We start from the raw sequence: 13,956 nt of genomic DNA on the forward strand, positions 1-13,956 counted from the left end.
CCCCACTCTTCTCCCATTTTCTCTGTCTTTCTCTGTCATCTCTCTGGTCTCTCTCCCTCTCTCAATGACATGATCATGTCATATTTTTATGGAAAATGGCCAACACCGAACAATCTTGCTCAGCAGTAACTTACTGCATTGGAAACACTCCGTCTCTGTCTGTCAGTCTGTCTGTCTGTCTATCTGTCTGGATGTCTGTCTCCCAGTCTCTTGGACGTGCTATAATCATGACGTGTTTTCATGGACAGTGATCTCCGTCGGAGTGTGCCAGGCAGCAGGTGACTGCATCGCTAACGCAGACTGTACTGGCAGCAAGTGTGTGTGCAAGACGAGTTTTGTGGCTAATACAGCCAAGGACAAGTGCCGTAAGTACTTTCAGTTTCAAATGTCATGAAAATCCTTCCAGATGAAGAAAAAACGATATTGCCAAGCAGTATATGAAGATTGTAGATATGTAAGTTGCCAGTGCTACGTCTCTGTCTGTCTGTCTGCCTCTCACTCAGTTGTCTCAATGCAGATTCCCTTTGGTTGACTGCTAAATAACTCTTTCCCCAACTCCTGATGTATGTACACATCCCCATGGCCAAATCCATGAAAGATTCATTCATTCATTTATTCATTCATGCATTCTCTCTCTCTCTCTCTCTCTCTCTCTCTCCCTCTCACTGACATGCTTCAATCATGTTGTGATTTCATGCCAGAACTACCACACCATCAGCTGATCAGCCATGCTAGCAAGGAAATGCTCAAAATCATTCTGAACAGATTGCAGCCATGAGCAGATACCATCACTGCTGAAGGAAGTCTGGATTTCACAAAGGTACAAGAGCCATTGAACAAATCTTCAACCTTCTTACCCTATGTGAAAAACACCTCCAGCACCAGAGAAAATTCTACCAAGTATTCATAGACTTCAGGAAGGCGTTTGACATAATCTGGAAGAAACCACTATGAGCGACAATGCAAAAAAAAAGTCTGGAAAATGTTATCAAAACCATGAAGCAACTATATTTCAAAGCGACCTGTGTGGTGCCCATACAGGGTGCTATTGGCGAGTAGCTTCATAGTCCACCAGGGGTGCCTTCTGTCTCTAAACTGTTCAATATATTACTTGAAGATCATATCAGCACAATCAACATTGACAGCTTGGCATGTAGTGAACAAGAATTCGGCCAGCTTGTTAAAAAAGTGGATGAAACATCGACAAGATAAGGCATGGAAATCAGTGTTGAAAAGTCCACGGTGATGGCCGGTGACAACACCATCACCACTGCTGCTATAACTGTCCAGGGACATCAATCCCAACATCAGATCCAACAAGATCCAAGGCCTTGCAAAAAGAAGAAAAAAACTCCTCCAAGGAACTGTAGAGGGAGACGGAGGGAAAGACGAAGAAACGATGGACTGACAACTTTGCAGAATGAACAGGAAAACCATTTGCAGATACCTCACTCTTCTCCCCATTTTCTCTGTCTTTCTCTGTCACCTCTCTCTACTCTCTGTTCTCTCCCTCTCTCAATGACATGATCATGTCATATTTTTATGGAAAATGGCCAACACCGAACAATCTTGCTCAGCAGTAACTTACTGCATTGGAAACACTCCATCTCTGTCTGTCAGTCTGTCGGTCTATCTGTCTGTATGAGTAGTATAAGGGATGGGGGTTCTATATGTAACGATTTAAGCGTCCATAAGGCCCAACAACGCCTTAAACCATAAAAAAAACCCGTGCGATCGGGTTTTTTCGGCTTAAAAAGGTGTATGGAGAGCGAAACGGTCCCAGCGTGTGTGTGTGTGCTGGCAAGCTAGCGACCGCTCGGCGTGTGTGGTACGGGATCAATAGCTAAGAGTGTGGTCCCACCCGCGCGCACAGCCTGCCTCGCAGATCTTCCCGCCCGCGCGCACAGCCTGCCTCGCAGATCTTCCCGCCCGCGCGCACGGCTTGTGATCACCCTTTTAGAGAAATACATTATATTGTAAATATAGAAAAAATGCCTTTTCCGCGTAACATTTGCGAGTACCCCAAAGTTTACTAGAGCGCAAAAAAAATCAGATCTACCTCAAAAGTAATCTACCTTTTCCCGCAAGCATTTTTCCAACTTCCATTTTATAAGTACCCCAAGATTTTTTTTGGCTACCAAATTTCGGCAACTTTTTTTTTGGGGGGACGCGATTTTTTTTTGCACCGATTTTCCCCACCATCCAAAATACACATCTATCCATTCCAAGAACTAGCCACCAACAAATAGAAGAGGAACGTCCAGAAGAGGAATACCCCACAACAAATAGAAAGAACAAATAGAAGAGAGCATCCACAACAAATAGAAAGAACAAAACAGAAAGGAATACCCCACAACAAATAGAAAGAACAGAAAGGAATACCCCACAACAAATAGAAAGAACAGAAAGGAATACCCCACAACAAATAGAAAAGAACAAAAGAAGTACCCACAAAAAGAACTATCCACAACAGAAGAGAACTACCTACAACAAACATCCAGGAAGAAGAACCATCCACAACGCCTAGAGAAACATCCAGGAAGAACAAAAATAGAAGCATCTACAAGAAGAAGTACCAACAACAAAAAATAGAACCATCCACAAGAAGTATCTAGAATTCCAAGGAAGAAGTATCCACGAGAAAAAAGAAGTATCTATACCAAAGAAGGGAGAAGTATCTACAAGAAATAGTATCCACGAACCAAGGAAATAGAAGAGAAGCATCCACAAGAACCAGGGAATCCACAAGAATAGAAGGGGGTCTACCAAATAGGAGGCACAACAAGTATCCACCATATCCATAGCAAATAGGTGCTATACAAAAAATATCCACAAGAAATAGTAGAGAAGAAATATATAGGAGACCTGCCCCCAAGAAATAGAATAGAAGCTACCCCACAAGAAACAGCTCCAGAAGCATCTACAAGAATAGGAAACAAATATCTACAACAAGTATCTACCCAGCAATACTAGAAATCTATCCAGCAATACCAGAAACCTATCTAGAAATCTATCCAGCAATACCAGCAAATTCTCAGCAATGCTCAGTAGCTTCTCAGCAATGCTCAGTAGCTTCTCAGCAATTCTCAGCAAAATTCTCAGCAATGCTCAGTAGCTTCTCAAATTTGGTGCTACAAATTTCCACAATTTCCACAATTTTGACAATTTCTACAAAACCAGCAAACGTGCTATAGCAATATTTTGCATTTTTCTACTTTTTGTAGCACTTTTTGCTGTTTTTGTAGAAATTGTGGATTTTCTATATAGAGAAATACCACTTTGTTGTATATGGCACCAAAAAAATATTTGACTCCTGTAGAAGTTCGAGAAATAGAAAACACAAGAGGCCAACTTTCTGCAGTAGATGCAGCAGAAAAGTTTGGTATTGGTACTAGTAGAGTGTACAGAATTTGGAGAAATGCGAGGAAACGCGAAGAGGAGGGATTGTTGCAAAGGGAGACCCCGGCAAAGAATTCGTCGATAGACGAAAAAGAGCAGCTGGAAGATCGTACACAACCTGTGGAAGAAGAACAAAGTACACAACAAAACAGCGAAATAGCTGTACTGCAACGTACTCTACTACAAACACTACAGAGGTTGGAAAGACGCACTATAGAACTCTCTAGCCAGCAAAAAGACAACAACGATGTAGTGTTGGATATTCTATCTCTTCTCGATGTAGACGAAGAAGACAACATTGTAGAACAGATACAAGAAGACGTAGCAGAAGAGTCCAAATCTTTGTTGGAACAGATACAAAATAGTGTTTGTGTATACAACACTGCATGCTATATTCTACCAATTGCACTTGCAGTTGGTTCTATATTGTACAAAACATGGAAAGCTACAAAGAAAAATGATGTTTGGAACATACCCGAAGAAGATCGACAATTTGTCCATCTCCCAAAGAAGACATCTGGAGATATTGCCAAAGAAACAATCCCAAAACAAATTCCAACAAAGTCTAGAAACCCTTTCAAAATGGAATAGGATAGAGTCTATTGTACTATTTGTGTGCAATTCGTGGATGTAGTATATTTTTCTATTTGTATATTGTATATATTGTATATATAGGACAATGCCAATAGTATTCGATCCACCTTGTTCTCCAAGATTCGACTTCGAAGAGTTTTCGAAAGCAAAAAAAGAGTATACAGACAGTATACAATTCTCTCCAGCTGATATGGATAGAAAGGTAGTAGAACTAGCAAAAACACATACAGATCCTGTTCCTCGTATATTCGGAGAATGTCCTTGAAAGAAACTTCTCGCTGTTGCCTATTGTGGCGAACCATATCTCTGCTACCAGTGTGGCCGTATATTCTAGTTTTCTTCGATAGATGCTACTATACAGAATAGTCTATCTTTCTTTTTTTGTGGATTTGTCTTCTCTCCTCCTACTCTACACAACATTGGTTGTTTCGTCTTTTCCAGCATTTCTCTGCCACCATACCGTTCTATCTCTTTTTCGAGAAAATAGCCGTGTACTGGCATTTCTATGTCTGTAGATGGAATACCATTGTTGTCTGTTGGAACAATGTACAAGATATACTTCTCTTTTTTGCGATATTCGCCTACAGCATACTTTCTACAAATATATTGTCCTGGTTCTATTTCTAGTATTTTTTTCCACTCTGTACAAAGTGGTAGACTTGTACTACCTAGGGTCGATTTGGTCTCTATTTCCTTCTTCTCCAGTTCTTTTTCTAGTGCTATTTCTACAAGAGATGGGAGTTCTATTCCGTCTGGTACAGATGTAGGTTCCACTGGAAACCATTCTATTTCTTTGTCGCTGCCATTTGGTACGAATTTCTTTGGAGGTAGAACTCGAAATAGTAGTTGTATACGTTTTTGCTTGTATAGATCGTCTTCTTCGAATATACGCTCTTTTGGAAACCAACACAGTTCTCTATTGTATCTATCTTTCTTGCATTCTACGAATTTCTTTGTTGCATGTAGAATTTTTCGTAGTCCAGTATTTTCCCATATGGAAATTGGTTCTCTTTCGTTTCTTTCCATTTCCTCGTATATTTGTTCTATTTCTCTTTCTCGTTGTTCTATTGTATTGGTATGTTCTTTGTGGTAGTTTTCCAGTTTGTCTATCGCACTTTGTCTCCATTCTTCTGCGCATTGTTCTTCTCCAATCTGTGCAAGTTTCTTTTCTCGGTCTATACTAGATAGTAGAGATATTTGTTTCTGTTCTGCAATTTTCTCTATTTTGTGCAGTTTGTAGATAGGTTGTTCTACTCCTATTGTATGTGTTTTCTTTGGTCTCCACTCCCATTCTATTGTGTTTGTAGGTGGAAGAAGCATTGTAGGAGGTTCTACGTCTGGATGTAGTTGGCAAGGTCTATTGCACGCTACAAGTATTGTTTTCGAGTTTTTGTCTTTTGTATAGCATTGTAGTTTGGAAAGATGTATTCCACTGTATTTGTCTGCACATAGTATTTCGGTTTGGAATATAGAACAGTTGCGAAAGCCAAAGTCTCCCATAGCCCATAGAATTGCAGTATTCCATAGTTTGTCGTCGTCTACAGTATTTTGTGTTGGTCGTATTCGCACACCTGCCATTCTTTTTGTTCTTGTATGTGCATACCAATAGACATATATTGCAGATTGTGGTCTATCGGCTAGAACAAAGCATCTGTCGAGTTCTTTTGCAAGATTGTTCCATTGTTGTTTTGCTGGTTGTACTACAAATAGTGGATTGTTTGCAGGAGAAACGAATTCCAATACATCGTCTACAAGTTCGTTTGCTGTTTCTGGTGTTCTATCTCTGCATGCATACAACGATACTTCTATTCTAGTACAGCCTCTAGATTGCACATCTGGATGGTGGAAGGTTTTTCGAAGATGTTCGTTTGGACAGTCTACGTAGTCTGCTAGATGTCCGCCGAATTGTTCTCGTATTTCTCCTGCTTCGAAATTGGATACTATTTTGTTGTATAGTTTGGTTCTCGTTGTATAGCCATTGTGTTCGGATATCCATGTACATACGTGGTTTCCTACAGAGTGTGTGTTGTCGAGTATTGTAGGCTGGGAATCTTGTATGGCTTCTACGAATGTGCCTTGTTCTCGGAAGTTGTGTTCTTCTGCTAGGTATTCCACTAGTGCTTGTCTGTCTAGAGTCCCGGAGAAATCTCTGGTGTAGTCTATGGAATAGATACCATATCCGTTTGCTACTAGTCTCTCCTCGAATGTTGGGAGGATTTTGTGTAGATGTTCGATAGATAGTTCGGATACATCGAGTTTTGCTACAAATAGAGCATATATTGGTGTATTTGGATGTTGTTGTTTCCAGTTCTCTTGGAATTCGTTTCTCTTTCTATTCTATCTATAGTACTAGATATTGTACCGTTCTTTGCAGATATAGACAATGTGTGCACAATGGCAATATGTACGTGTTTGTATTCCACTAGGTCCGATAGGTTGGAATATATTCTAGATACTATATTTTTTGCCGAAGAAGTGTCTCCGGTGGTACATAGTACTTTGCCTTTCGATACTACACAATCTTTCTGTTGTAGATATCCGAATACGTATAGGTCGTCTACAAAGGTTGGAAGACCTTCTAGAGTTTGTATATGTGTTCTGCCATTGTTGTTGGCTAGATAGTCTACCTTGGATATATCTGGCACCAAGTTGCTGTTGTATGTATTTTCTAGCAATATATGTGTTGCTATCGCCTTCTCGGCACGTAGTCCAATTCTTTCGAAAGTTGTAGATACGTTTGTCTCCATGCTATACAGTAGTAGATTTCATATGTTCAAATGGAAGTTGGAAAAATGCTTGCGGGAAAAGGTAGATTACTTTGAGGTAGATCTGATTTTTTTTTTGCGCTCTAGGTATTCCAGTAGAAGAAACCCAGACATGGAAACTCTCTTTCCAGAATCCCTTGTATTCCTTCTAGACTGTGGAAGAAAGCACTAGAAAAAGAAATAGAAAGAAGAGTATATACAGAGAAAGATCTGGGGGAAATTCGAAGATCGCGTCAACCCCCCAAAAAAAAGTTGCCGAAATTTGGTAGCCAAAAAAAAAAAAAAAATCTTGGGGTACTTATAAAATGGAAGTTGGAAAAATGCTTGCGGGAAAAGGTAGATTACTTTTGAGGTAGATCTGATTTTTTTTGCACTCTTGTAATCCTCAGAGTCGCTTGAATGTTCTCCACAATCGGGTATAGGATCAATCTTTTTCTCCACGGGAGGAGGCTTCTCTTTTTTATACTTACATGTACAACAAATAGCATACTTCGTGCGTACATAAAGGTTGCATTTTAAACAAAGTACTGGAAGTGGCATTCCTTTTCTTTGGCATTTAATATGATCTTTGCAATAGAGTCCCATGCAAGGTTGGCCGCATACTCCACTTGTTTTAACTTTGGGGTACTCGCAAATGTTACGCGGAAAAGGCATTTTTTCTATATTTACAATATAATGTATTTCTCTAAAAGGGTGATCACAAGCCGTGCGCGCGGGCGGGAAGATCTGCGAGGCAGGCTGTGCGCGCGGGCGGGAAGATCTGCGAGGCAGGCTGTGCGCGCAGGCGGGAAGATCTGCGAGGCAGGCTGTGCGCGCGGGTGGGACCACACTCTTAGCTATTGAACCCGTCCCACACACGCCGAGCGGTCGCTAGCTTGCCAGCACACACACACACACACACGCGGGGACCGTTTCGCTCTCCATACACCTTTTTAAGCCGAAAAAACCCGATTGCACGGGGTTTTTTTTTATGGTTTAAGGCGTTGTTGGGCCTTATGGACGCTTAAATCGTTACATATAGAACCCCCATCCCTTATACTACTGTATGTCTGTCTGTCTCCCAGTCTCATGGACATGCTATAATTATGAAGTGTTTTCATGGACAGTGGCCCACGTCGATGGAGCGTGCCAAGCAGCAGGTGACTGCATCGCAAACGCAGACTGTACTGCCAGCAAGTGTGTGTGCAAGACGAGTTTTGTGGCTAATACAGCCAAGGACAAGTGCCGTAAGTACTTTCAGTTCCAAATGTCACGAAAATCATACCAGATGAAGAAAAAGCGATATTGCCAAGCATTCAGTCATCTGTGAAGATTGTAGATATATAAGTTACCAGTGCTACGTCTTTGTCTGTCTGTCTGCCTCTAACTCAATGTTGTCTCAATGCAGATTCCCTTTGGGTTGACTGCTTATAAACCATTCGCCCACCTCCTGATGTATGTATACGTCCCCATCGCCAAATGCATTAAAGATTCATTCATTCATTCTCTCTCTCACTCTCTCTCTCTCTCTCTCTCTCACACACACACACACACACACACACACACACACACACACACACACACACACACACACACTGACATGCTTCAATCATGTTGTGATTTCATGCCAGAACTACCACACCATCAGTTGATCAGCCATGCCAGCAATGAAATGCTCAAAATCACTCTGAACAGATTGTAGCCATGAACAGATACCATCACTGCTGAAGAAAGGCTGGATTTCACAAAGATACAAGAGCCATTGAACAAATCTTCAACCTTCTTACCCTATGTGAAAAACGCCTCCAGCACCAGAGGAAATTCTACCAAGTATTCATAGACTTCAGGAAGACGTTTGACATAATCTGGAAGAAAGCACTATAAGAGACAATAAAAAAGAAAAAAAAAAAAGAATCGGGAAAAGCTTATCAAAACCATGAAGCAACTATATTTCAAAGCGACCTGTGCAGTGCCCACACATGGTGCTATTGGCGAGTAGCTTCATAGTCCGCCAGGGGTGCCTTCTGTCTCCAGACAGTTCAATATATTACTTGAAGATCATATCAGCACAATCAACATTGACTGCTTGGCATGTAGTGAACAAGAATTCGGCCAGCTTGTTAAAAAACGTGGATGAAACATTGACAAGATAAGGCATGGAAATCAGCGTTGAAAAGTCCACGGTGATGGCCGGTGACATGACAACACCATCACCACTGCTGCTATAACTGTCCAGGGACATCAAATCCCAACATCAGATCCAACAAGATCCAATGGCCTTGCAAAAAGAAGAAAAAACTCCTCCAAGAAACTGTAGAGGGAGGGAGACGGAGGGAAAGACGAAGAAACGATGGACTGACAACATTGCAGAATGAACAGGAAAACCATTTGCAGATACCTCACACTTCTCCCCATTTTCTCTGTCTTTCTCTGTCATCTCTCTCTCCCTGTCTGGTCTCTCCCTCTCTCAATGACATGATCATGTCATATTTTTATGGAAAATGGCCAACACCGAACAATCTTGCTCAGCAGTAACTTACTGCATTGGAAACACTCCGTCTCTGTCTGTCAGTCTGTCAGTCTATCTGTCTGTATGTCTGTCTGTCTCCCAGTCTCATGGACATGCTATAATCATGACGTGTTTTCATGGACAGTGGCCCACGTCGATGGAGCGTGCCAAGCAGCAGGTGACTGCATCGCAAACGCAGACTGTACTGCCAGCAAGTGTGTGTGCAAGACGAGTTTTGTGGCTAATACAGCCAAGGACAAGTGCCGTGAGTACTTTCTTTGAAATGTCATGATATCCATCCATCTGAAGAAAAAACGATATTGTCAGACAGTCGAATGTTTAAATCCTGAATCGTACATTCCACCTCCCTTATCCCGTCTCTGTTTCTTTGACTCTTTCTCTCTGTCTCCCCATCCCTCTCTCTTGTTATATTCAATGATTATTTTCATCGTATATCTTACCATTCCCTCTCTCTCTCCCTCTCACTTGCTCATTCGCTCGCTCACTCCTCTCTCTCTCTTTCTCTCTGTTTCTCCCTCCTCCATGCTCTCTCCCTCCTCACAATTCTCTCTCTCTCTCCTTCTGTCCTCCACACACCCTCTCTCTCACTCTGTCAATCTGCCTCTATCTGTCTGTCTGTCCGTCTCCCTCTCTCTCTCTCTCTCTCTCTCTCTCTCTCTCTCTCTCTCACCCACTCTCTCTCACTGACCTGCCGTAATCATGAAGTGTTTTCATGAACAGTGGCCTATATCGATGGAACTTGCGCTACAGCAGACGACTGCATCGCACACACAACTTGCACTGCTTCAAAGTGTGCGTGCGCGGCCAATTTCGTGGAAAAGGCCGACAAGAGCAAGTGTCGTAAGTACTTTCAGTTTGAAATGTCATGATATCCTCCCCGTCTGAAGCACACGCACACACACACAGCAACCCCGATGTGAAATTCATAGTATCCTTCCCATTGATAATCCCACAAAGTGGGCTGTCCATGAATGTTTCAATCCTGTATCAAACATTCCACGCCTCCCCCCCCCCCTCCCCCCTCTCTCTCTCTCTCTCTCTCTCTTCATAGCGCCTCAACGTGAAATTACGGTATTCCTTTTCATTTGCTTTAATCAAACTTCGTCGGTTCTTCATTGATTGAAGAAAATAGGTCCTTTCTCTCTCTCTCTCTCTCTCTCTCTCTCTCTCTCTCTCTCTCTCTCTCTCTCTCTCTCTCTCTTTTTTCTTCTTTTTTTTCTTTTTACAATTCATTTTGTTGTTAATGATGTAGACAAGAAGGTTAGTAGGTAGGTAGGTGTTTTGATGGATGGATGGTTATAGAGAATTATTGCGAAATATAAATTCACAAAAAACAGGTCGCTCGACATTTGGTGTCTACGGCATGTTTGCTTTGATTTATGTGTTGATTCACCAGAACATGCTGATGGAGTATTGGGTGGGGGGTGGGGGTTTGGGAGCTGAGTCTGAGAGAGAAAGGAGTGATAGTGCACCATTGTGAAATTCAGTGCTGTCTGTGGCGTTAATCAATAAAATGTTATGTTTCAGCAGATATGTTTGGAAGGCCAAGCACATGCTCACGCACATTCACAAGTCATAGCACATAATCGTGAATAGTACACAATCAAAAATACTACTAACAAATTCTGAAAATATCAAAACTAACTCAGTCACAAATAATCATTTTAGTTCATACTGGAAAGGGATCAGCTGTTGAGAATTAATCAGGAGGGGAAAAGGTGAGTCTTCAGACTGGATTTGAAAGATTGCAGCGAAGATGAGTGACGGGGAGGCTGAGGAATTTGATTTCCAAAGAAAGGGCGCTTGGAATGAAAAACTGCGTTGGCCATACGTTTTGGTTCGAGCAGGGGGGGTCCCAAGAATATGGGTGTCAGAAGAAGAGCATTTAGAGAAAACTTAGAGGGGGAACAACCACGATTTCTCGCAATTCCGATATTGAGAGAAATCGTGGAACTGCGAGAAATCGTACTTTGAGAGAAATCGTGGTCTTTTTACCCCACTCCTGTTGGGGCTCAATCCAGCGTCCCACCCATTATCACTTGTGTTATGTTTGGTATATGCAAAGATCTAGTAAGCAGGGCCAATCTCAACTTTGAATGATTACATAATATATGGAGTTATGGGGCTGCACGTGAGGAGGACTGGTTTGGATGATTTAACCAACCATGTGTATGTGTGTGTGTTTGTGTGTGTGTGTGTGTGTGTGTGTGTGTACTGTCAGGAAGTATCAAATATGGTTCCTGTTCCAGTGAAACAAGTTGGCCAGACTACTCCCTTTCTCACCACAGGCATATAGATTTCTGTCACCCACCCTCATCCCCCTCAGCCTCCCTCTCTCTCCCTCTCTCTTGTAGAAGTCAATACGAAATATAAAATGGATTTTGAAATAATTAATGTTGATTTAATTGATGCTTGGTGATGTTCAAATGACGTTATAAGAGAGTGTGTATCTTGTATGAAGAAATATCTGATCAGAAGCTACGCCGTGAGGGATGGTTTGAAGAGGGACGCGGGTGAAACATGAGCTGGATAAAGTATGTGTTGATTGAGAAAGCGTCGTTGAACGTTAGATAAGACAACTGGGATTATAACATGTGTGTACGGGCCAGACCATATAGGTATGTTAAGAAGAAAAAAAGTGTTCATTAGGTTAATATAGTATCAGTAATCAAAAATGAAATCTGGGAACGAATGTCTGAATTGAATATCTTTTTAAAGACTCGGACCAGAATGACATGGAAGTGGGTAACGTAGTTATTCCAACAAACCCTGTATAGTTTTACTGATTAAGAATTTGACATTATTTCGGTAATAATGATTATCACCCCATGCTTTCTCGCTAACCCTTGTTTTTCCACATGCGTGGGGGTAGCGCAGAGGGAGAGAGTATGGGGTTGCGAGAAAACATGGTTGTTCCCCTGCTACATAATCTTGGAATAGTTCTTCGCCACTGGATGACTGATTTTTTGTTGTAGATGGCAGATTCGGAAGATCATATTCGGTCAAGTGACAGATTCAATGTATACAGAGGTTACGTTACTGCTGATTTGGTGAATTTATCTTTTGTTTTCATACTTTTAATATGGATATGCATCTTAGCTTTATTTTTTCAAGATGTAGACTTGATATTTCGAAAATGAATACCTACATGAACCGTTATGAAAATGTACATAGCTCTGATCTGTTGTGCCTGCTGTGTAAAGAACTAGCTGAGGATGAAGTACTTAGTGATATGAAATGTCCCGCTTCAAGTAATACATTTTGATTTCAAAAAAATGTCCCACTTCGGAAAATCTCCATGTAGAATTTATCTAGAAGAAATAGGCCACCATACATATCCAGTAGCTGTTTTTCTTTTTTTTGTGTGTGTTTGTGTTTCAAATTTGATGTACAGATGGCATCCATGCATGGTGGTATTGTATGCAATCTGGCACTGTTAATACAAAGCTTTTTCAGTTGAGAGAAACAGCTTCATAGTAATTTCCTACTCTAATTCTGTTGGCATTGTATTATCGCCCCTTGCTCATATGGAGCGAGAACGTTAACGAATAAACTCTCTCTCTCTCTCTCTCTCTCTCTCTCTCTCTCTCTCTCTTACACTATACAACCCCCCCCCCCCCCTTGTTTTACCATGGCATGTTATATGTGTTAAACAACAGAGCTAGCTCCTGGCCAGACGTGCAGTACTGGAAACGAGTGCGGACTCCACTCCGAATGCACTGGTGACCCCAAGAAGTGCACATGCGCTACAGACTTTTTTTCCAAAGATGGGCAGCGCTGTGGTAAGCTGACCTAGACTTCAGCCACAAGGAATGTATCGAAAGTTTGCTGCGATAACATCACTTGGAGAGGGGGAAAAAAATCGAAGTTTCTCTCTCCCGGGCCTTTTTACAAATTGCGACAATGTTAAGGCGCTTTTTTTCCAGTTCATTTATTTTCTCGTTTGAAGTGACGTCCGAAAGCTGAGCAAATTCTTCCCATGTTCATACAGCTTCTCCTGAAGTTCATTTTTTGCATCTGTGCACACCCCTTTTTGTTTTGTTGGCGATCTTAGATTTGATATCAGTCCACAAGCATATTTTGAAATTCTTCCATGTAATGTGTGTGTGTGTGTGTGTGTGTGTGTGTGTGTGTGTGTGTTTAAGAGAGAGAGGCTGAAAGGCGAAATGGAATTGGCGGGTGGTGGTGTGTCCATCGAGATCGATGATGACCATCGTTGTCATCCAGCTGGGGGATGGGGGGAGGGTGGTGGTGGGGTGGGGGTGAGGATGCTCATGAATCTATCTGTGAATGCGCTGATGGCTGAATAGTCCAATCTGCGCACGAAATGTTCGCTGACAGTTGGGGCAGACAAAGACAGGCATACCATTGTCAGGGAGCTTGTTTGCCCGTGACTTTCTGGCCTGCCTCTTCTCAACAGCTGCAGCAGTCCTGTTGGCCTCGCACAACTTGGCGCCTTTGTGCACAGCAGCGCGCCATTTGTCACGGTCCACTGCAGATTCCTCCCAGGAGTCAGGGTTGATATCAAACGCTTTCAGAGAGACTTTCAGAGTATCTCTGAAGCGCTTCTTCTGACCTCCGTGTGATCTCTTCCCTTGTTGCAGCTCGCCATAGAAGAGCCTTTTGGGCAGCCGATGGTCTGGCATGCGTGCCACGTGTCCAGCCCAGCGAAGCTGGACTGCATCAGGA

The 13,956-nt window shown here is 42.1% G+C and overlaps 1 protein-coding gene across 2 annotated transcripts in view; it reads left to right on the forward strand.

The window, feature by feature from the left end:
* The window catches only part of LOC143286958 (uncharacterized), a 101,088-nt gene that overhangs the window by 24,533 nt on the left and 62,599 nt on the right, over positions 1–13,956 (forward strand). The window contains exons 13-17 of one of the 2 annotated variants that reach the window (XM_076594933.1): positions 249–365; positions 7,865–7,984; positions 9,392–9,511; positions 9,988–10,107; positions 12,927–13,049. In XM_076594933.1, the coding sequence (XP_076451048.1) occupies positions 249–365; positions 7,865–7,984; positions 9,392–9,511; positions 9,988–10,107; positions 12,927–13,049 (600 nt within the window). The remainder of the gene's footprint in view (positions 1–248; positions 366–7,864; positions 7,985–9,391; positions 9,512–9,987; positions 10,108–12,926; positions 13,050–13,956) is intronic. The other variant, XM_076594931.1, reaches the window with a different exon arrangement.

The sequence above is a fragment of the Babylonia areolata genome, chromosome 10 (genome assembly GCF_041734735.1).
Source record: "Babylonia areolata isolate BAREFJ2019XMU chromosome 10, ASM4173473v1, whole genome shotgun sequence".
Lineage (NCBI taxonomy): Eukaryota > Metazoa > Mollusca > Gastropoda > Neogastropoda > Buccinidae > Babylonia > Babylonia areolata.